Source organism: Aythya fuligula, chromosome 3, assembly GCF_009819795.1.
Source record: "Aythya fuligula isolate bAytFul2 chromosome 3, bAytFul2.pri, whole genome shotgun sequence".
Taxonomy (NCBI): Eukaryota; Metazoa; Chordata; class Aves; order Anseriformes; family Anatidae; genus Aythya; species Aythya fuligula.
The window spans coordinates 35,170,124-35,195,027 of NC_045561.1; the positions used below are offsets into that span (position 1 = coordinate 35,170,124).

A 24,904-nucleotide genomic window follows, 5' to 3' on the forward strand; every position below is an offset into this window, starting at 1 on the left:
AGGAAAGAAAAGTTGGAATGAATGTGCAACAAATCAGAAAAGGAAAAACAAAACAAAACAAAACAAAACAAACAAACAAACAAAAAAAAAGGAAAAAAAAAAAGGTAAAACAAGCTTTCCTTTTTTTCTCACTCTTCCTAGAGAGAGGAATCCTGGTTCAATTCCAGGTGGAACTAATTAATTATCTTGACAGCAGGATTACTAAAACCAGCGCAAGGACAAGCTAGAGAAAGGTAAAGAGCTCACTGGAACCATGCATAGATCAGTAAAGCAACGGTGTTCACCTGTATGTAACACAGGATCCTCTTGTAGGATCTTTTCCCACATGACCACAGGTCAGGGCTCAAAATAGAAGCTCTAAGTTTCCACTAGTGGCTAAGTGCATGGTTCATAAAAGAAGGAACATTCCCTTTTGGCAGTAATATGGCAAAGATAATGTATAGCCCCCTAGGTTATTTATTTTGTGACAGAGGTTGTCATTGCAAGTTGATATTGACCAAACTGCCTCTTTGAGACCTTTGCACAAGCTACTGCTCCCTTCACTCTGATTTCTCCTTCTCACTGGGAAGTCATGTGGAACTCAGTGTTGATCAAGACCTGTGTTCATTAGACCAGTATTAGAAACATGCATTCTGCATCCAGTGATCAGAAAAAAAAAATCCTGCTGCTACTTTCAGCAGTGGTCCTGAGACAGTGAATAAAAGGGCAGTCAGAATGGGAAGCAGACAAACGGTGTTCGTTACACTAATTCTCAGTACAGTGACATTGGTCTATCAAGAGCCAAACTTCAGATTTTGATACCAGTTCAGCTCAGTGAAATCAGGACACCCAACAGTAAACACGTGAATTTTCATGGGGTCATTACATGCCATTGCAGTCCCATTTGTATTATTTGTAGCTCCTGCAGATGGAAACCCATAGCTGGGATGGAAGCAGAAATGGGACTGGTATCTTACATAATGATCAAGAAGCAGCTTAATACCAACAGGGAGGAAGAACTGCTGTTTTCATTCTTTCACTATGAGTACAATGTTCATGAAAAATGCTGAGCAGAGAATAAAGCAAACTTTTGTCTTGTGCATAAAAAATTTCTTATTACTAAGGCAGGATTCCTTCAAGCTGAGCACAGCCAGTGGGCCTCAGTCTTGGCACACTGTTGTATCTGAATGTATATTAAGTGCCTGTCATTTCAGTAGCTAAGCAGTATCACATCCCATTTAGCACATACACAGCATTTTATAGAGCACAGCACTGTAAAAATCCTTTTCCCTTAGGTTTTTCTACACAGTCATTGCAGTGACATGCATCTGACCAATTAAAGCAAAACAACTTTAGTTAATTAACTCTAAGGGACTGAGTGGTTCCCTGGCTGCAGGTCATAAGAGCTGTTTTTGATATATATGAGTGCCACTGATTAACTCTTAGATGCTGGACAATTTACTTCATCTTCCTATGTTTGATTTTCCCCTGGTGCAAAATGTAGGGAAATAAAATTTGTTTTCTTTGGTGAAGTGCCTTTGAGAGCTTTGAATGAAAATAGCTACACATCATCAATGAACCCTCAAAAAGTCCCAGTGGGAGTTTTATGGAAATAGAACTATCCTTACCACTGTGCTTCTGGAAAACTGAGCCACAAACAAGTAAAGTGACAGGACCAAATGACTGAGAAGGACTGAGAAGCAGCAGTGAGGACAGGATAAGAATTAAGAGTTGCCTGACAGCCCCTTGCTCCTCCAGACCAGACTGGCAAGATGGCATCTTTCTTTCATTTTTGTTTTTGGCATCTGATTCTCACTTCTACAGCTACTAGACTACGTCACTTCCCTTCTGCATTGTTTTACTTTGGCCATCTCCCTCCTTGGCAAACCAACACATTTAATCAATTCCAACACCTTACAACCTCCACAAACTTATTTTTTTTTTCAGTTTCAGAGATATTCTTATTCACAGTAACAAATTGACTATACAGTGTCATATGACTGCACATTCTTCAGAGTATTTTTTTCCAAACTTTTGCTGTGCTCAGGATCTTAAATGCTGGTTGAGTTCTTGTCAAAAGTTTTGCCTAAAGAAAAACTGGCACTGACACATTTTCTTTTATTCTATCCCTAATACTCTACCATTACTAAGCTTTATCTTAGACTTTCATTTTCCTTAACTGTACATGGCTGCAAGTCCCAAGGCTGACATACCACTTCCATGGTACAGTAAGGCAGATAATTTCCATCTGCTAATTGATTTGATTATTTCAACATACTTTTATAATTGAGGAATGGAAATGAACAGAACTGAATTTCCTCATATTTCTTCAGTATTTGAATAAATATCCTTTAAAAATACTCCTTGGACTTCCTTATCAATATTCCTACTTCTGGCAAAGAATGGCTAAGTTTGAAGTAGCTAAGTAAATCACTTTGTTAATTCTGCTCATCATGTGTTTGTTACAAAACTATTCCTTGCAAAAAAAATCTGCCATAACAACTTAACATTCAGTTCTGTAAACAACATTAGAATTACAATTCATTGTAGGAGAAGGGTTAGTGAAAAAGATTATATAAATGTTTATTACTTCTTGGTTTTACATGATAAACAACAACAACAACAACAAAAATACTATATGATAAAAAAGAAAATAGCAAGGTCTGTTCTGGGGTCTGGAGTCTGAGTACCATGACTTGACAAGTGCCTCACTTCTCACTGCAGGCAGTTTGAGAAAGACAGAGTGGTTTGCAGGTCAGCAGACAGTAACCAAAAGCCTACCAAGAAAATCAATGGCTCTGACTGTTTTTTGGGGGCAGAGTTTCTTCTCAAATTAGTGTCAAAACCCAAACACAAGCATTCCTCTGCCAGATCCAATTTTTCTTCACTGGATTCAGCATGCTTGCAAAGTTATAAGAATTTGTGATTCATTCTATTTTGCCCCTTGATTCTGGCTTCCACTAGTAGCTCACATATTTCCAAAGACAAAGACAATCGTTATTCTAAAATGAAAAAAGCAGTAACACTACTTTCCTGTTTTATTAAGCAATTTCCTACCTATTTTTAATCCCTCCAATTTAATAAATTTTCTTGCTTTTTTATAGCTAGGTTCACTGCAAGAGCAACTGTTTTTTTTTTTTTTTTTTTTTTTTTTAAAATATATATATCATTAAAAGTTAGAGGAGTTGTAGACCTGAAGGAGCTTAATGAGCATTCAGGGCTTGCTTTCAAAATTATCTCTCTCTCTTCTTGCATTTAATATGGTATAAAACATTAAATGTTCCAAATTTGTAAGCAATTACAGTAGTATAAAATAGATGTTAGTGAAGTAAGAAACAAGCTCTTTCAAATGGGTGAAAAATCTCTTGCTAACAACCCTGAATCTTGAATCACAGAATAATTAGAGCCTGTGTTATGGGCAGACAGCACAAACTTACTCCCACAATGCTTCCTCTCTCAGTAGTATGTTTCAATCCCACCTACAGGAGGTGGAAAGGGAAACTTCTGACTTCCAGCCTGTCAGGTTTGCTTTCTTTGTTAAGCATTGTAAGGAGGGTACCAACTGTGGTACTATTGCTTTTTTATAAATTGGAAATGTTACTGAAAACAGTTGTTGTTAGAGAATGAATACTACAGAGATTTGTAATGTATGACTCAAAACAGACAGAAAAGTGATGAACAGACCAACAGATAAACTGACAGATTGACAAAAGCAGCACAGACTTATCAGACACCACTAACTTTATTGGTGGCAGTGGCACTGCTATGTCAGCTCAAATTTGAATCAGTGATTTAAGAGTAAAAGATTTCGTATCCTGTTTTCCTCCCACTGCCATCATCAGAGAACAAAACAGCAATTGCGTTTACCTGTAGATCAGGACTTCATCATCTGAACAGTTATACTGCAGCTGATACATTTTTACCCGAGGGGCTGACTTGCTCACTGTCCACTTCACCAAAGCTGAGGTAGTTGTCACCTCTGACACCAGGACAGCCCTTTCTGGTGGGCCTTTTGTTTCCCCTCGGTTAGACTTGCTGGAGCTGGTGATGTCTGAGAGTCTGGATTTTGGTGGGGCTGCTCGTCCTGTGCCATTGCTGAGGTGAGGGAGCTGAACAATTGAGAGCTCGATCGTTGCGGTGGACTCTCCGGCAGCATTGGCTGCTATGCATGTAAAAGTCCCGTAATCCTTGGATGTGGTGATGAGAATATCTAAGGTGCCGTTGTCATAGACAGATGTCCTTGAAGAGTTCCCAATGAGGCGGTCATCGGGGGCCACCCAGTGAATGATGGGGGTGGGATCCCCAATGGCTTTGCATTTCAGTGTAGCAGTTTGCCCTTCTAAAACGAGCAACTTGTGAGTATGTTGTGTGATAAGAGGAGGCTCACAGACAAATTCTTCCTCCCGTACATACCAGAAGTACCTTCCTTTTAGACCTGGGGGAGAAGCACAAGTTTCCATATCATCATCCCTGTCAAGTCGCCTTAACCACAGCAGCTCACAGTTGCAGTGCAGGGGGTTACCCCCGAAGCTGAGAGATAAAGGTGGAGAAAATGGTGTAACAGCTAATGGAATTACTTGAGATCTGGCAAAGATAGGATCAGGGGGAAGCTTCTGAAGTCTGTTGGATGTTAGATCCAACCTGGCCAATTTCTGAAGATCTGCAAATGTCCCCTCTGTAATATAATCTATCAGGTTATGATCCAAACTGAGCTGGTGCAAGTTTATCATCTTTCTTATGGATTCCCAGGGAATGCTTCGGAGGTTATTATAGGAAAGGTCTAAGTCTTCCAATGTCAGCAAAAAATCCTCAAAGGCTTCATCAGAAATGCTGCTTAGCTGGTTGTTGTTTAAAATCAAGTGCTGAAGGTTAATTAAGCCTCTCAAAATATCCTCTCCAATGTCAGGCAGCCTGTTGCTGTCCAGATGTAAAGACCGAAGGCTCTCCAAGTCAGTGAAAGAGTAGGGCTGTATGTAACTGATTGTGTTTCTGGATAAAGTGAGGTCAACAAGCCCAGACATATTGGCAAAATCCTGTCGGCTGATATTAATAATAAAGTTGCCCCCGAGGCGAAGTTCAACAGTCCTTCGATCTATGTCTAGTGGTACAAACAGGAGACCTTTGGAGGGACACAAAGTCCCCAGTGACTCAGACAGGTTCTGACAGACACAATATTTGGGACAAGCGTTGACCATGACAGCCATTCCAAACACCAGGATGCTGCAGAGCAATTTTTCCATGGTAAATCATGCAACAGTACCTGCAAGAAATGAAAAGAGTTACAAGGAACATCAGCAGTTATGATAGTGTTACCTTTCATCTATCCTTCATCTAACATCTACTTCCAGAGAGACTTGCCAGTGCTTCCTCTCAGGAGTAACACTCACAGTGATCAACATTCTGTGATGGGAAGGTTAAGTGTTATGACAACATGCTTCCCCACATAATGCTTTTTTTTTTTTTTTTTTTTTTTTTTTTTATGTGGGTTTGGTTCCAAAACTGAATGGAATAGAAATTCTTAGAGCTTATGCCTGGTAACAGATCATTGTAATTGCCTATTCTCTAGTTACAGTTTTATAATTTTTATTGGGTAGCTGGTAGAGGACAAATCTTGCTGTCAGATTGCATGGCTTACTTAAAACACTGAAAGATTTCACTTGGACTACTGCCTGCTTCTTTGAGGGTAGAAGCTGTCTTATAGTAATTACATATTGCTGCATAATAATGTGGAATTAATCTTAGGGTTGAAAGAGCTGATTTTATGGATAAAAATAACTGCATATTTACCCTTCAGTAATGTGGTTGGTAATGACCATGTAATTATCTGGTCAGTCCTGGGGCGAGTCAGTTCACTTGCCCACCCTTAATAAAATTCATGATAGGCAGCTTAGGAAAAAGAAATTGCTTGCATAATCATCACCTGGATTCACCCTGTGCTCAGACAACCTATGGGAAAGATGACATTGTCTAGCTCCAAACTGAAGAGATGCAGGGAAAAATATGTGCTACCTTGGGAAGCTTACTGATTCTTGCATGTTCTCACGCTGCAGTTCTTCCTGTTGCAGTGACATCAGAGCTCTCCTTGGTATTCACTGCTGTCCCTTGCATCCCACCCATTTCTCTTTGTACCATTATATCCCCATCACCACCATCACCCTGCATCCTCCCCCCTTTTTTTTTTTCAGCTCTCACTTGCTTTTCTAGCTTGATCTGTAACATATTTGTCCTTGAAGAATAAACAAAAAGTATTTATAGGCTGACTTGGAGGGCCAACTGTGGCTGGGAGGAGCTGCAGCTCTGTTTCAGGATCAGTCACTGCACAATAACACACAAGAAACCCTCATGCTTCATCAGTTGTCTCTCTAGTGCTGACCTTCCACGATGCCACTTCTTGGTCTCCCAAAGGCATCTCACAAAGAGCTGCTGACAGTACACATGTACAGCAGATCTCCACGCCCCTTCAGCTCACTACCACTTCAGCTGAATAATAGCTATCCACTCGTTACGCTACCTGCTGTGGAAGAGCTAGTGATGTGATTCCCATGCAGTCACATGAGTTTTCAATATAATCATGCTGTTCCCTGCACGTTGTAGGTAGTAGACAGTCACCTGTGCCTAAGCAAGTTCTTTTACTGCTGTACATGTGACGGGATAATGTGTAATGTCTCATAATAGTTCCAATAATTTGTATTAGGAGGCCACTCAAACCTTAGCAAACATATGACACAAGAAACATACTTCATACACTAAAAAAAAGCCACAGTGCAATGATTGACATTTCATTCCACAGCTGAAATGACAGTTATGCAGATGTTTCATAAAAATTAAAAGAAGTTATGAAGGTTAATAATTAATCCACTAGTAACACACACCAAACACAGAACAAAATCTATCACCTTAGTAAATGTTTTTTTAAGTGTTTAAACCATTCTTGTTTGCTCTCCCTGTGAAAGAAAAGAAAACTTGAGCTTTATGTTTTGGGTCTGTGCCCCAAACTGGCCAATTTCTCTCATGGCTAAGGTGGATTGGCTTCCCCTGCCTAGAATATAAAGTAACATGACTCAGAAGGAAGGAGCTGTAGAAATGCAAGATGTTGTGAGTGCTGAACTACGTATGGTAGTTCAGTTATTGCAGTTTTCTGCATGGTGAGATGTTGGCAATTATATAACATTACTATTCTATAGGAGAGGAAAGGATTGAAGCATCTGTGTTTGCTGAACTCTGCAAACAAGATGAAAGCGAGATACTTTTAGAAAGGATGGCTTGAGAAGACTAATCCTACCTTCAATAGTAAATAAAAGGCTACTGAATAAAATGTTTGGAGATTAGCAACTAAGTTATTGATGAAAATCTGCAGCATACTTAGCAAAGTGTTATAAATATCCCTTACATTATTATCAATTGGTAGTTTACTAACAGGCAATTGGCTTTAGAATCTTAATTATAATTGTGTTCTGCAGCTTTAATTTAGTGTATTACTCTACCAGCTGAAATGATAAACAAAAAGCAGTTTAAAAGGGGGAGAAATAGATACAGTTAATTAGTAATAAGCCCTTTCATAGATTCTCCCTCATCTACATTCCCACCCTCTGAATATCTATTCATAAATGTGAATGCACACTTAGGAGAGCAGCGTCTCCTTTAAGTGTCCCAATTCTCTAACCACATTTTTTCCGGATGCCATTAAATATCACAGAGCTTTGGGGAGACAGTTGACTCTAAGCATCAGAGTGAAAAGCATTTGTAAAAAACTGAGGGGAGGAACAGAATTTAATTACAGAAAATAGGGACTGCAACACCAAGAGGAGGCTGTGAAGCAGGAGATCTAAATGGCAAAGTAAACTCTGATGGGGAAACCATCTGTGGATGGTTTGAAAGCTCGTCATCTGCTTGTGTGTGCTTGCATGCGTGCATGAAAAAGATGCAGAGCACGATATGTGCTTTTACCAGCAGGAAAACAAATCAGTAACGTCTATACCAGGATGAAAATATCATGGCTGCTGTCATTCCAGTTGTTGAATCCATTTGAAAGTATTAATGTAAATATTGTTTGTCTGCAGAGGAAATTTCTAGCTTTTGTAATCTGTTGCCAGCATCAATACTTCAAGCTTCTGAGCCTGGCACTGTAAGCTTCTCGACAACATTGTCCTGAAGCGCAAGTTCATGACACAGCAAGTAGCATATAAACCCAATAGGTTACATATAAACCCAATAGGTTACAAAGAGGAGACAGGGGATGACAGAAATATGCTGGGCTCCTTAAAGAGAACATCTGGGGTTTTCATAGAGCAACTGTTTTTTTTTTTTCCCTCCAGAAAGACAAAATACTTAGGCCACAGATATAGTAAGAATTCAGGAGTCTGCACAATTCTAGTAGTATCTTCTAAAATCTAGTCTCCTACAATGTCAAGGTAATTGGTAGCTGCCAAGGAGATGGATGTATAATAAAAAACAAAAATGTTTTGATTTCAGTTCTGGTAACTTTCATATAAGACAGACAATGAATTGTCAAGTTTAGGGTCTGTTTTTGCTGAGCAGTTTGCTCACTTTGTTCCCAAATCTCTTGTGACCTGCAACACCGAGCATTTTACAGGCTGTTAGTGGTAGCCCTGTGAGAAGCTCACCATTCTGATTTACATTTAAAAGATATCTATCAGCCTGCTAAACTATATTTCTCACAGCAAGTCAGTAAATCTGGCAGGGTTTCTGTCTCAGCTCAAGATGAAAAATAGTCTCTTTAGTCCTCTTATAACATGGATTGGTATGAATTAATATGTGCAAGAGTCATAAACTTTGGTGTTTTGTATTCAATTTTTCCTCATAAAGATACAACTTCTATGATTTGGTATCTCATTTCAGGAATGTCTCTGAGGCATTTTTTAATTCTATATTCATTGAGCTTTGCATATGAATTCCAATAACCTTTGCGTATCACAGCACCAAGTACAAGGTAACTGCCAGTCAAGTAAGGTATAGCCACAGCACACAGGCTGAGGGAAAAAATAAACAGAGAGGTGGCTGGGTAGTGTCTCGCATTCTACTGTCTCCTAGTGTATGGGAACGCAGCTTCTGGGGACTGTATGTATGCGTTCTTACTTTTTTTTTTCTTTTTTTTTTTTTTTCAGGTTTGTAGGTACTGTTGGAAGAATTGGATTTATCTCTCTCTCTATATATATATATAGAGAGAGAGACATATAGATATACATATATATAGATAATATATATATATATATTTCCCCTAGGAGCTACCCTTTCCTCTTTCTTAACCTTTTCATATCTTATCTCTGTTTCACTGAATCTCCATGACTAGAAAACCATAGAAACCCATAGCCACAAAGCCTGAAGAACTGCAGCAATGGGTAAAGTTTCACTGGTAGTCTCTGAAGCAATTTAATCTAAACCATGTAAAAGGGGATGGAACCATGTCAGGACAAAAATTATTCCTTAATCCTGTCCATTGACAAAATCCATGTGAGAAAGGTAGATCTCAGTATGCCCTGATCCATACAGGTAAACTATGTCTGACTCACCTAGTGATGTTTATGGCAATAAGGAAATTAAACGTCTCTGCATCTGAATCTGTTCTCAGAAAAGAGCACATTGAAATATGGGTTCAGCGTTAGTTTTGTGAGCATCTCCAACACTGTTCAGTTGTTCAAAGTCAGTCAGGTATCTAGGTGGTCACAGGCTCAAAATCAGGACTTTTCTGTTCAGCTAGGTTTCTGCATTCCTTTGGGGTAAAGCTGCTTATCTTCAGATGTCCATATGTACAGTGCAACTTAGATTTCTTAGATTTTAGCTATGCCTTGTTAGGAGCTGGTTTTTTTTGTTTGTTTGTTTGTTTGTTTGTTTTTGTTTTTGTTTAAAAAAAAAAAGAATTAGTAACATTAACACACGGTGTGCTTGCTTTCTCCAGCCACTCTACATTTTGTAAATCATAGAGGGGAAACATTTACAAAAACACACTACTTCAGGTATTTGTGGTTGTCTTTACCAAGCTCTTCCCATATTAATTTGACTAATATTGCTTCCACAATAGCAGAGAAAAAAGGAACTTTGGAATTTAACATTTTTTCCCACTCTATACAACTTTCTTGAATACTGCAGCAAAAGCAAGATTGCAACCAAAATATTTTACTATCCCAGTACCACTACAAGGTTCATTTATGCATTTTACTTCATGTGAATGCTGTCCTTTCCAAGCTGCTGGGGGTCCATCCTATCTCTATCTTCCCTGGGACTGGAAGCAGTCCTTGTTTGGTTGCATTTAGGAAGAGGTATGCTAAAGAGGTGAATGCCTCCAAATGAAAATAGCTCAAGGAATGGCTTAAATGTGAGAATATTTCTGTTATTGCTGGATAACAGGTAACTGGATCCAGAAAAGAGGTAAGGATATTCCATAAAAAGCAATTTTCAGGAGGGCTCACTCTATGAAGCCTGATTTAATCCATCCAAAAATTCCCCAAGGAAATCACCCAACATTTTCTTAATCAGAGCTGTCTTACATAGAAAGATACTGGTCTCTTTCAGTCTTTTGTTGGCAAAACTTTTGTCTATTTGTGTGCATTCCTTATCTTTCCCTACCCCCAGTCATTGCTGTTTTGTTTGTTTGTTTGTTTGTTTGTTTACTTTTACCTAATTCCTTTACCCTTCCAAAGACTGAAGCAATGCATTTATCAAAGGCTCAAATAATCGATGTAGCTGGCCAGGTGCAGGGATGGGTCAGATGTAATTCAGCTACAACCTGAGCATCCCTGAAACACCAGGCTGTGAGCTTGGCAGAATACACTTTATACACCAACAAACCTCTATTCACTGCTGGATTTTAGTAGGGGAAGCTCAGACCTTACAGCAGCTTTTCTGCGGAAGTACAGGACTGTAACATTGATGGTATCTGGCATAGGAACCTTGTAGCTTTAATACAGATAAATTTTTTCATCATTTCAGGTCTCCCAGTTTACTGAGGCATAGCGTTTCTCCCACTGAAAGCAGTGCTTTCTAAACACTCTAGAATAACAAATCCGTTTGCTATTGTTCCATCACAGTTGAACTCTGCGATTAAGTCACCTCTTCACATTTCATGCTACTTAGGCCAAAAAGAAGAACCTTGGACACTTCTACAAAGGTTTACTATCTGTAATACTTGACAGATGATAACAAAACCGACTGTTATTAAATAAAATTCAGAGTCAGTTAAAAATATCAACACCTTGCCTCCATTTAACACTTAAACTACTAGTGACTACTGCTTAGGTGTGCTTTTGAAATACAAGGTATACATTTCCCTTCTAGACTCTCTTTCTGATATAGGCATCACCTGGAAAGGGCATTTTGGTCCCTAATTGAAATGTGTATGTGCTCATATATGTGCACACAAGAGGATTATTACTATTATTATTATTATTATTATTATTATTATTATTATTATTATTATTATTATTATTATTATTATTATTGCTATTATTTTAAGTGGTTTGATCAAGAAGAAACGTAATATATTTGTAGCTTCTCTGCCAAAGATCTGGACCCCTGGCTGACAAACATTCAGTGTGTTTAACAGCCTTAGTGTCACTTGAGCACTTACATCTCCAGTTGCTAGGAAATTCAGCAAGGGAACTTAAATCAAGAGGAAACCACATGCGGTTCTGTTAGATCCTACCTCACTTTCACTAGCATTTTGCTGAAATGAAGACATTCTTGTAAGCCATTTGGTTCTGAGAAATGTGCAAAATTAATCAAGCTTTTGAAATTCATTTCCTGAGAAAATAAAACTTGGTGAACACATTCTGTGTACTTTTGAGCATCTGCCTGTCTGGCACTTTCCCACAATACATTTGGGACATTTTCATCACTTCAGATAAAATTTGGAGTGTAGAGGCCTCCAAAATATTTACTACTCACACATTTCAAGAATACATAGTAAGTTTCAAGACAGCAGAGGAGACTTTACTAGCTTTACTGGAGTTTTGCAAAGGAAATATGCATCATGAGGCCAACTCTTTTTGAGCCTTAAAGAATCAACATGGAAGAGAGATATTGTTAATATCCCTGTTGTTGAAAAGTCTTGAATTAAAGTTCAGCCTTTTTAGAGAAGAGAGAGTCCATTCTGCTGTTGTATGGGTTCTCTGGTGTCTATTAAGGGGCAAGCTTATTCTATGATCCCAATACAATTCATTTATTGGGAGAGTTGCTCAGTCAGGCACACACATCCTCGGGAAGCCAGAGGTCCCATTGGTTCCACAGAAAAGTGTGTTTCAGACAGCTGGATGCCCTGTTCCGATTCATTTCAATTGGCTTTGAAAGTCCATGTTCCTGAGTTTTCTGTACACTGCAGTTATAGTGAAGGCTACTGTTTTTGCAGTCACATTGTGCAAATAGGAGCACTATTTAATAATGTAGTTAACAAAGTATGAGAGTTTCTACCCAAAGTTTACAGGCACTACTATTCCATTATATCTAATCTCTAGACCTTGCCTGCTCTGGCATCATGCCACTTGAAACTTGGACTGAAAAGCTTTCATTCTGGGAACATATAAAGAATGGAGCGAATGAAGTACAGGCTTAAAATTACACCTAGCAATTAGCCTAAGTCTCTTGTGTTGCTGAAGATGGAAATTTTTATTCTAGAATGATGTTTACCTTCAATGCTAAGGTCAGTTTCATTTGTATATGTCCTGAAGCCTGGGGTCCAATTTTTAATCTCTGAATGCTGATTATAGTAACTGAATTAACTCAGTCTTATACTGTGAATTCAATAGGCATGCTTGATTTACTCATTCATTAAAAAATATGTTACTTTAGGCAAATACCTACACAAAACACATTCTGAAACACATTTTGAAATGTCACATTCTGAAATGTCACATTTCAGAAACACTAGAAATAAATATTCTGAATGATTCATTTCATACCTTTCCTAAAGTAGTCTCATGAAAGCAGAACCAGCACAATAATACATGTATGTTTGGTCAACATATGGACTAATACATATCAGTGGGTAAAACTTCTAGCTAAACAGAAAAGTTACTTAGTTCTAGCCAGAACTCATGAGTGGCCCGTTGTAACCTTAATAATCAGAGCCAGATCTTGTTGAGAAGTATGATTTTTACCTGTGAAAATAACTGTACTTGCATTATTCAACCTTCAGTGACTGGAAATCACAGGCTTTAACTGCTTGATTTGTTGTGACAAAGAAAAATGCTTAGTTACCTGATGGTTTTCAAATACGAACAACATTTAAATGTATAGACAGTTATTTGTAAGCATAATAAATAAATAAATAAACAAATTGAAAAGAAAGTATCTATTCAGAAAATCCATGTTAGACATTTGGCAGAGACCTAGATAGGACCACCTAATATACAGCTGTATATCTCCATGTACATAAGCTATATGCAGTGTCCCTTTTCTTCAAGGGCAAGACACTTTCCCTGAATTGCCTGAACCAGCTGATGAGAAGCTCTGTGTGGAAAGTAAGAAAAGCTCTGATACCATGGAGCAGTTACCTGGTGACTCTTGGCCAGAAGACAGTATAATAAATTTCCCAGGCATGGAAGTGCATTGCACCAACATCAGATCAAACTGGTTTCCTAGGGCTTTCCAGTGCAGCCACATCTGTGGAGGATGGTGATTTCCCAATGACAAGGGCACAGGATGCACAGGGTAATGTTTTTAAATGACCTAACTAGAAACGGTTTGGTTTTGTCCCTCCCATCCCCCCAAGACCATTTGCAGATCCATTCATTTTCTTTTGTTCATTTAATGTACCCCAGCATTTATTTTTACCTCCTGCTTTTAATGCGGTGTTCCAGTCTCCATCAGATTCAATCCAAAAACTCATGAGTCAGCTAAGCTGAGCCCCTTTTCTATTTTTAGCCATCCAGTTCATTTATTCATCTGGTTCTTTAGAGCAATCCTGCATTTTGCTTCACCAGCACAGTAGAGAAGTTATCAGTTATTCTGTCTCTTACTCATTTTGAACACATAGGGAAGCTGCAATATATGAAGGAGCAGCCCTCTCAGAGATACTGCCTATCGTGTGAGACACAGTTGTCCATCAACAGTCCCTGTTGCCTTCTGTGTCTACAAGTCAAGATCTGTTCTCATCATTTGAATCCAAATTCCCCCTACTCTGAGCCATAACAGCAACTCCACGGGTAGCTCTTTATCCCTGGCTTATTCTAACTCTTATAAAAACCTTCATATACTCTTATTGCCTTCCACATCAAAGAAAAAGGAGGATAATTAAAATTGGTATCTTTTCCTTAATCTGAGCTTGTTGCCTTTTTTTTTTTTTTCTCTGCCCTAGAGACAAACTCTGTCCAATATATCCTAGGCAGTATTCTGTATTAGCAATATATACTGCATTTCACCTTTTATTTATAATTTAAAGAGTCACAGTTAGAAAACAAACAAACAAACAAACAAACAAACAAAAAAGGCATATATACAAATTCTGTTGTCTCATAAATTTAATTGGGTGCAGAAAATTACATGTGAAGATTTGGAGATGCTAATATGATGGGGATGAAATATGGGCAAGTAAATTGAAGGATGTCAGGTAAAGTCCACACCCAAAAGCTACTGAATTCACTTTTGATGAATGTCAAAAGTTAGGATTCCTAAGTATGTTAGCAAGAGCATTCAGTAGCAGAAGCCTGCTTATTCAGGGAATACACCCCAGTGGTTTGCAGTCGTGGTTGGCTTACAGTTTGGTAAGAAACCAGTTTGCTCTGAGAAGAAAACAAGACCCCTGCTGCCCCATTACATGATTCAACATGGCCTGCACAGCCTCCATGTTCTTTCTTCAGTCTGGCTATCTCTTTACTGTATTTTCTCACTTTTCACTTTGGCTGAAACTAGACTTGTCAGTTAAATCTTCTCTTTCTATTCTACTCACTGATTCCCATGCAGAAAGATAATTCGTTGTTCCTTTGGAGGGCTTTGAATTCTCATTATCTCTAGCATGCGAAGGATAGGTTCTTAAAATTGTAGACTTTAGTGTTGTTGCATCTGCTTCTATCATTGCATTTCCAAATCACTGTGTGACAGGGAAGAGAAAGGAGGTCTAGATTTTTGTCAGTAATACCTGTTCTTTCATATCAGGATCTCAGTGCACTTTAAAGAAGACACCTTTCCTACCTTGTTTTTGCTGATGAGTAAGGAAGAGGCACAATCTGGCTCAAACATCTCTCCCAAGATTACTTGCCAAGTCCTTCCTGGAAAACCCAGCTCTACTTCTTTTCAGACCTTCTTCTTGTACAGTGATGTTTCATTGTACATTTTGTTAACACAAATCTAGTGTCATTGATAATGTTGTCACAATTGCATTGGAAAGGTGGGCAGTGGGACCTACATATCCGGGGAAGAAATGTAAGTGGTAAGATTAACTTACATCTTCTTTCTTCCCTATAAGATAAAGCATGGAAGTCATGGCACAGAAAGAGAGACTGAAGATAAGAAACAGCTTTTGCAGCTCTTTCACTGGTTAGTCACTGGTTCATCATCATCCAAGGTTAGCAGTGAATGGGAGCCAGAAGCCATGGATGCCTGTGCAAAGCTGAAGTGACTCCAATCCCCGACACCCCCTTTACTGCCCAAGTACCAGTAGCACAGAAGCCTGTGGAAGAAACGCTGCCTGCTTTCCTTATATTTTTCTATTCTGGTGACTTAACCAGAGAGTCTCAACTAAGTCTCAGCTAAGAGTCTCAACTTTCACCAGTGACAAGTAAATAAATAGTAGAGTACATTTCTAACCCTCTTGACCAGTGTGAATGTGTACACTGGGAAACAGCACCATGAAAGTGTTTCACTGGAACAGGCTGCCCAGGGAAGTGGTGGAGTCACCATCCCTGGAAGTCTTCAAAAGACGTTTAGATGTAGAGCTTAGGGATATGGTTTAGTGGAGGGCTGTTAGCGTTAGGTTGGAGGTTGGACTCGATGACCTTGAGGTCTCTTCCAACCTAGGAAATTCTGTGAAAGCAAACAGATGTAAACAAAAAGCATGCCTATTATTTAATAAATAACAATAACAAAAGCATATTGTGACATTTCAGTCATATAGATGAGACCTGGCTGAAGGCTTTGAATGTAAAACCATAGAAGGTAGTACTAATTTTCTGTCATACACTGACTGGTCTGCAGAGACCTTTTCCTGGGAAAGACTGGAAGTCTTCCAGCTGAGGCTAAAGGAAGGTGAGTGGAAAGCAAGATAAGAATAGCTGCTTTTTTTGCTACTCTTGCTGTTTATTTATGAGAAAACAAAAGCCTTCAATCCACTGGGCTCTCCACACAGCACCTTTCACTGGCACTAAGGCAATAAAAACTAAAAAAAAATAAAAAATAAAAAATAAATAAAAAACACACACACACACACAAGTCTCTTAAAATTAAAATGAAGGGAAAGCATATGATAAAATAAAACATACAAGCCCCAAATATTTCAAATATATATTCTGCTTCACTTTGCAGTTTCTGCTTACCAACTACTCACAGAATGACAGTCTTATCAGATAAGAGCGGCCAGCTACTACATGCTGCATTTAAATTTATATTGCAAACAACAGGCTCCATTACCCAAGGATTTTCTCGTTGCATTCCTAATATTGTCTTTCTGAATGCTTTATTGTTCCTCATTTCCTTACATGGTCTTTGCTTTCTAGTGTGTGCCAACACATCCTGGTAAGTATTTCAAACATTTTTTTTTCCTTAATCTGCCTTTAAATATCCTCCTTTATGCCTCTAAACACTTGGCTTCTCAGACACCATCTCAAAAGCTGCTGTCTCATACACTCTTGGCTGTTTCCTTCTCCCTTCCTACTGCTACCCCTGTTCCTTCATCCCCTAATCATTTGATCACTGCAGTTCTTTGATGAGTGAGTCTTCCAGTTCAGGCCCAATTTAATTATGTTTTTTTAGAAGACTGACCTCTCTGGTCCCAATTTGTTCAAGACATTTTCCTCATTGATCCAGGGCCAGATCCTTGTACTGCCTGTTCTAAACTAGATTCCTGATATTAGAAGCAGCCATGTACTATCTCTGAAGGTAATTTTGCATATATCAGCAGTTAATTGCACTGATTTATTTGTGGTGGATACAATACACTCTTCCTTGCCCTGAGGTCTAGACATATTAACAGAAAATCAAGGGGAAACAATTAGAGGGATTTTCATACTACAACAGGAGCACTTGCTTCACCATTCATAAGCATCCTCAAAGAATAGATCACATTTTAAAGAAATTACAAGACACCCTAAAGATCTGTATATTTAATTTCTCTTGGGCTATTATGAAAACAAAGTCCAATGCTATGGGAATTTTCTTTCTTAAATTCTGCTCCTATCATCTACCATTCTGGAATAACCAGCAAGATGTTTCAATTTTGAAGTGGAAAGGCAAATGTGTAGATTCAAGAAAGATCAAGAGCCCTGTAGAACATTTGCAAAGCAAAATATGCTGTGTTGATGACACACAGAGTAGATAGAAGATAGCTCTGTTTATAAATTACCAGCCTGACATACATGATAAATGCCCCTATACAAGCAAATGGGCAGCAGAACTCTTCAGTAGATCAGTATAAGCTTCCAATCTTCAGGAAAAAGTCAAGGGAGACTGAAATACAACTTTTTTTAACCCAGGAAGGGAAAACTGAAATATTGCATCCAAGAGGAGAAAAATAAGTCCATGGTGATTGCTGTTTCCACAGGGTGTGCAGTTAGTGGAGATCCATGAGGATGCAGAACTCAGTGACAAGTGACAACAGCACAGTGGCCACTGAGCTGTGCATGTTCAGTGAGCATGAGGTGTGGCAAAGGTCTCTTTGAATTAGTTTGAGCTAATTAAATACAGCTCTGTGCTTGACAGGATCTGCAGATGTCTCAATCCCCTTTGTCCAGTTCTACTCAAGGATGATGTCAAATCTAAGTAGACTGGCATGAACACATTATCCTTGCCTGCTGCCAAAAGCTAACTGGATAAGATCAGCACAACCAGCATGCATAACCCTGACTGAAAAGGGTCAAGGAAAGTGAGTCCTCTGGACAAAACTGGAACTGCCTCATGACCACAGTGTCCCTTCCCCAAAATGGAAAACTAAACTGTGATGGTTTATCTGGTACCATGAGAGAAGAGATGCTGGCCTCCTGGACTTTAGTGAGAGGGGCTGATATCCAGTTGGATCTCAATGTTCCATCTTTTTTCACAATGATCACTCTTAGACATTGTCTTTCATGTTGATGGAAGATTTTTATTTGTATTGAGGCTTTAAAAACGGGAGAAATTACTTTTACGTTCTTATGATACTTAAGACCACATGGTATGAGAAATAACAGAAATCATATAAAAGAAGAGATAACAATCAGAAAACCACCATTCACAAATAAATAAATACAAAATAACACTTGGATTATATAGCCTACTGTCCCACAGCTCCCACTGATGTTTAATGATCCAAGAAGCACATCTCTTACCTTAAGCAAGCAACTCCATAGCCTAACACCTTTCAGTCTCAGAAGCATTTTTAACACCCCATCTCAGCCCAGTCTCCTGATGCAAGTTATCTCCCCAGCACACAACCAACTCATTTTCTCACTTCTGAGGTCATTTGCAACGATGTCTACAAATGTGTATCCCTGTAATGGTGACATGAAAAGTGGAGAAGAAGTGGGGAAACATCTGTCCTTCAGGGAACATCTTGCTTTTTCTCCTGACTGATATTTCTCCACTCAGCCATGCCAGTTGGCTCATGGAGGATGTTACTCATCTGTCCCCTCCTTTTTTCGGACTAAGTCCTGAAGTCCCCATTCGCAGATTCTGTGGGAGGTTTGCATGAGTAAAATGTGAGTAAGGATTTCAAGGCACGGGTCTCTGAGTCACAGATTTCTTGAAAAAGACACACACACACACATACACAAAACCCACTGTTGAACATAGACCAACACGCTAGCATGGAAGCTATGTATTCAGCTCTTGTGAGGCCACACCTCGAGTACTGTGTTCAGCTTTGGGCCCCTCAGTACAAGAAGGACATCGAGGCCCTGGAGCATGTCCAGAGAAGGGCTACGAAGCTGGTGAAGGGCCTGGGATGTAAGTTCTATGAGGAGCGGCCAAGGGAGTGTTTAGTCTGGAGAAGACGAGGCTCGGGGGAGTCCTTATTGCTCTCTACAACTACCTGAAAGGAAGCTGTGGGGAGCTGGGGGTTGACCTCTTCTCACAGATAACTAGTGATAGGACTAGAAGGAATGGTCTCAAGTTGCACCATGGGAGGTTCAAGTTGGACATTAGGAGACATTTCTTCTCAGAAAGAGCAGTCAGGTGTTGGAACAGATTGTCCAGGGAAGTGGTAGAGTCACTGTCCCTGGGGGTTTTCAAGGCAAGGTTGGACATGGTGCTTAGGGACATGGTTTAGTGGGTGACATTGGTGGTCTGGTTGGACCAGATAATCTTGGAGGTCTTTTCCAACCTTAATGATTCTATTATTCTATATCAAGCTAACATCTCAGTTTTCTGAATACAGATGTGGTGGCACTTGCTGACAATGATAATACGGATGGTGAATATATCATCTGTGACAGGTCTTCCTGCAGGGTGTTTACACCAGGTATATATATATCACGAGGTATTTGATATTTATTTGCTCAAAGAATCATCATACGTATCTGAGCTGGCCAAAGAGTACTAAATGATTACAACAGTGAAACCTGTCCTGAAGGTTATTCTTGATTCCATACAAATAATCTTTACTTTCTCTCTTTTCAATAGCTTGTTTTCTGCTGGGTCTTGACATGCACTGGTTGTGCTCTTTCATACTCTTGCTCTTTCTTATTCATCTGTAGTAAGGATGCACTGTGGGTGTTCTAGATGCCAGAGAGTCTCTCATTTCCTTTGGTAACAGCAAACAATTTCTAAATTGGAGCAAATAAAAAGAAAACAAAATGCAGACAACTGAGCAAAGGGTAAGGCCAATAATTTAGTTTGTAAGCTCTGTGTGGCTGCTATCCCCTTCTGATTTATTTTCTCTAACAACTGAATAGGCAAACTGTGCTGCCCAATAGAGGCTGTATGGGACAAATATCCATGTGGGTATATATATGAGTGTGTGTGTATACATATATATATATATATATACACACACACACATACACAGGAAACATAAGCAGGAAAGGCTGAAAGAGTTGGGACCATTCATACTGGAGAATAAAAGGCTCAAAGGGATCTTATCCATGTATATAAACACCTAGTTGGGGGAAATAAAGAAGATAGAGCCAGACTCTTCTCAGTGATATCTAGTGACAGGACAAAAGGAAATGCACACAAACTGAAATACAGAGAATTTCATTTAAATGCATGAAATACTTTATACCTTAAAAGCAGTTGAACATCTGCACAGCCTGCCCAGGGATGTTGAGAAGTCTCTGTCCTAGAAGATGTTCAAACCACGACTGAACACAGTTATGGTCAATCTGCCCATGTTGACACTGTTTTGAGCAGGCACATGATCTAAATGAATTCCAGAGCTTCCTTTTAACCTTAACTATTCTTTGATTCTGCAGTGTAAACTAGTTGCATATTTTAATATCACAAATTTAAAAGGCAGTCCTGATCCTAGTGCATAGCCAGAACAGCTTCTGCCCTTGAGCTGTCTACAATATTACTTCTTTCACACATGACTTTAAACATAATGGAGATGAGTAACTAGACTAGTGGATTCTATAATAATGAACTTTATTCATAAGGAAATTCATTTCTAGCGAAGATGATCCTATCAAACCGGCATTTATTGTAACGAGTACATCTCTCCAGAACATAAACTAACAATTTCCCCCATCTGTCACACTTTGTAGCCCTGGCTCAGGTATTAGGCAGAGCCAAGAAGAGTCATATTTCATGGATCAATATTCCAGACACAAAGGGGAGGTCAGATTGCACTGCTTGATAAATTATGGTAAAGCTATTGCTAGAAATCAATCCTTTGTCAAAATGACTGAGAATGATTACAGCCAAATGATGGTCAGGGCAGCAAGGGTCCTAGAGGCCCTCTTTTGAGCTTATTGCCCACTTTCAAAATCAATTTAAATTGCTTTTTTTTTTTTTCCAAAAACAAACAAACAAACAAACATTTTTTTATTATTATTTTTTTCCAATTTAGGACAATTGTGGTAGCAAATAAAGTCATCATCTCACTTTTTCCTAAGCCTGTCAAAGGAGTGGGGGTGCATAAGGTGAGCACAAATGGAGATTGTGCTCACCATCTCCATTTGTGCTCACCCCTGTAAGGAGGAAACATGAGACTCATGATAAAATAGGCTTTACAAGAAGACAAATGAACAATAGGCAATTCATTCTCTCAGGCTTATCCCAGATTCCCATCTTTCCTGTCTTGATGATTCAGTGCATTTGGTTCATTGCAGCAGTGCCCTTTGCCTGAACATGGAAATTGTCACTGGCAGAAGCTGAAGAGTAAAGACCTCAAATAGCACATATTAATAACTTAACAGAAACAACACAAAACAAAATATAAAAAAAAAAAAAAGGCTCCATCCCATCTCCAGAGATCTTAATGTATGTCTGGCACAATGTAAAGAACCACAGAATGCAGGGGTGACACAAGCATGTTCAGAAAACAGTGTGAACCTAGCCAGATATATAGAAATATCTCCCTGAAGTTTCATATCTCACATTTCACCACAGCTGAACAAAGGCAGGCAGTGCAATGTGATAGTTTACATGAGAGCCACAGGGAAACCTGCAAGCAGAAGGGAACACCCTGCATCAATGATGAAGCTTTCAGGAGCATCTATAAACCTGTCAACACATGTGAAAGAAGTTTGGGCTGAAAACATTTCTTTCTATGCCTTTACATAGTATGTGCAAAGTATAATTCCAATTGATCTGGGGTTTTCAGCACTGCCATAATTAAGTCATTATACTAACACAAAAAGTGCCGTATAAATGTTAAATGTCATATTCTACTTATTATAATTATATTATGCACCTACTACTATAATGTATAATATATTAACATTTTTGAAGGATAACTTAATCTGAATACCTGCAGCTTCATTAAAGGCAAAGGCTACTATTAAAATAAATAAATAAATAAATAAAATAAGAAAGCTTGTAGAGGTTTAGGAACTGGAGACTAGTTTCAAAAAGCAACTAAGGTTCTAATTGTCATCAACAACCTTTGGGAATCTTACTTTTGGGGAACTAAATAATTTATGAATTTTTTATTTAATTAAAGATAGTTAATCTCTTATGAAAATTTGATCCAAGATGTCTTGACTGTGAAATGGTCTCCCAGAAAAGTAATGTGAATCACATTGATAAAAAGCATTTTTAAATGGGCTGGGCAAAGCACACCCACGCTTCGTCAGAAGGATAATCCTAGAGTAATTAACAGTGACCCCATGCTAACAGAAGGACAGACCACTAAGAACTAATAGGTCTTCTTTTGATCTCTCTCTTCAATAAGTCTTTTGTAAAGCATTGTTTCTTTTCTAATGACAAAGCTAATAGAAGAAACCTTTCTTCAGTGCAGTCTAACACTCACTCTGTTAATTCTCTGGAGAATAAATCTCCCTTATTAATATACCCTACACTCTCACACACGTATCAAATAATATGTCAAAAGATAAGAAAGGAAAGCAAAGAACTTGGGTGACATTTGTTGACATTTCCAACACAGAGGAAACAAACATGTTACACTGTTGTTGAATGTTAAAAAGGCCGTGGAGAGTGAGTTTCCCCTTGTCAATATGGCCCTCCGGGTATTTTTAACACAGCCTGATACTGTGTTCCCTAGCAGGAGGTATTCCTGCAACACTAGGAGGTAGGGATGGCTCCTTGCAGCAATTCAGAGACCTCAATAAAAAGGTCACCAGAACTTTTAATTTAATTTACATGTTTAAATGATCAAGGTCACTTTTAAAAGGGAATAATCAAGATGCTCATCCTGCATCTTAACAAAACATCAGCTACAAACAGAAAATAAAATTAAAACACAAGCACTTTCATTTTTATTTTTATTTTTTTAAAGGAGATTTTTTTTTTTTTTTCTTGTCTGAAATCATGTTAAGATCCCCTTAGAGGCTGCAACTGAGAAACATCAAAAACCTTAATGTGGCCTGAGGGTGGCTCACTACAAAGCCATGTGCTAATAATACCTTACATTTATAGTTTTTTTCATCCAGAAGAAGTGGATCCTCCGGCAATGCAGATATGTATGCAGGAATAATAATTTTGAGCCCCCTTACTGCCATGTGTGTGTTCCTGTGGGAAAATATATGGCCTCAACTCCCAGCCCCACAAATGCCCCTAATTTTTGGAGCTTGAGGTGCTCCCTCTGTTATGGAAACTGCATGGAAAAAAAAAAAAAAATCAGTAGAGCAAAAAGCAAGCAGACAAGCTGGAACTTTCCAGAAAATGGAAGCCATCAGCCCTACCCTTGCAAAAGGTGCCTTGGGATCACTTGCGATGCTCCACAGAGCCTGGCTGCTGCGGGAAGTGCCCTGGAGTACTTTGGAGGCTCCGGCTAAGCCCTGGTGTTCTCAGGTTTCCCAGCTGCCAGCCCAGCACACCCTCCCACTCCCTGCAAGGCCTCCCATATGCAGAGGAGCAAGTCCCTAACCTGATCTGATCAGTAATCTCAAGACCTGAAGAACCACAGCACAAGCCTCATAATTCACGTGGGAAACCAAAGCAGCTTTTTCTAATACTGAAGAAGCTCGTGCTTCCATTACCTTACCTTTACAGAGCACCAGCCCATCAGGCAGGAAATGCTGATATGATGAAATCTAACAATAAAACACCAGGATTACTCTGAAAGTATTTTTACCACCTGTTAACTTTTGAGTATACAAGAACTTAATGCTTGGTATTTTACAGGTAAATGTCTATTTTATTGTACAGGTTTAACAAACAAACAAACAAAAAGCTAAAGTATCTCCAGTAAAAGAGAAACATTATTTTTTTTTTCTGTGTGTAGGAAGCTTTTCTTATATCCATGTCCAGATTCTGAACTACTCCTCAATAATGCACATCAACATCACCACATTGAAAATCAACAGAGCAACGCTCATTTACACCTGATATGTCTATTTCTAGAGCTTTATTACAACAGTAATAAAATAATGATTAATAATGATCATGTCTCTTATTATTTAGTGGCAGTAATCATGGAATATATTGATGCATTTTAAGCAATTTACACAGGGAACTGCACCCACTATCATGTATACACATAGAAGAATCAGTCTGTTATCCTGCCCTTCTACTTTATATGTCTTGGGTCCAGGATCAAATACTGATTTAATGTTGCTCTGACACCTATACTTTCTTGCTATAATTTTTCATGTGTTTCTCTATTGTAGAAATCCCTATGTTTAAGATCACAGAAGCAATGTTCTTTTTCAGCCTTTCTGAAAATAATATTACCACCACTGGTACTGTTTTTATTTCTGTTCTTGCTCATTTATCACTATGCTATGGCTCACACCAGTGTTTGAATTGCTCATTTTTAGGTTTAATGAACACTTCCTACAACCCATATTATGGATTTTGAAAAAAAAAAAAAAAAAAAAAAAAAATTTAAACTGCATTAAAAATTGTCCATCATACTTTTCTGTCATTTTTCAGTGTAAGCTGGAACGCTGGCACACATTCTATAGCTTTAGTGTCATTTACATTTTTAATAAAGTAGCTTATTTATTGAAGTATACCCTTCCCCTCACTCGTGGATTATGTCTAGTTGCATGAATCCTGTGTATGCCAGATTTCACAGATGCTCATTATTTTCTTTCTGTTCTTTCCCACTTTTCAGCCCATTTGCCTCAGCATGCATAGACCTCTGCCCTCTGACACAGCACAGCATAATTCTGTCTGAAATTCAGTCTGATGCAAGGGCCAAAGAAACTTTCATCTAAGGAAG

At 38.7% G+C, this 24,904-nt stretch overlaps 1 protein-coding gene across 1 annotated transcript in view; it reads right to left on the reverse strand.

Annotated features, from left to right (window-relative positions):
* LRFN2 (leucine rich repeat and fibronectin type III domain containing 2) overlaps window positions 1-24,904 on the reverse strand; it is a 153,650-nt gene that overhangs the window by 35,340 nt on the left and 93,406 nt on the right. The window contains exon 2 of the mRNA XM_032183485.1: window positions 3,847-5,239. Coding sequence (XP_032039376.1) covers window positions 3,847-5,219 — 1,373 coding nt within the window. The 5' untranslated portion in view covers window positions 5,220-5,239. The remainder of the gene's footprint in view (window positions 1-3,846; window positions 5,240-24,904) is intronic.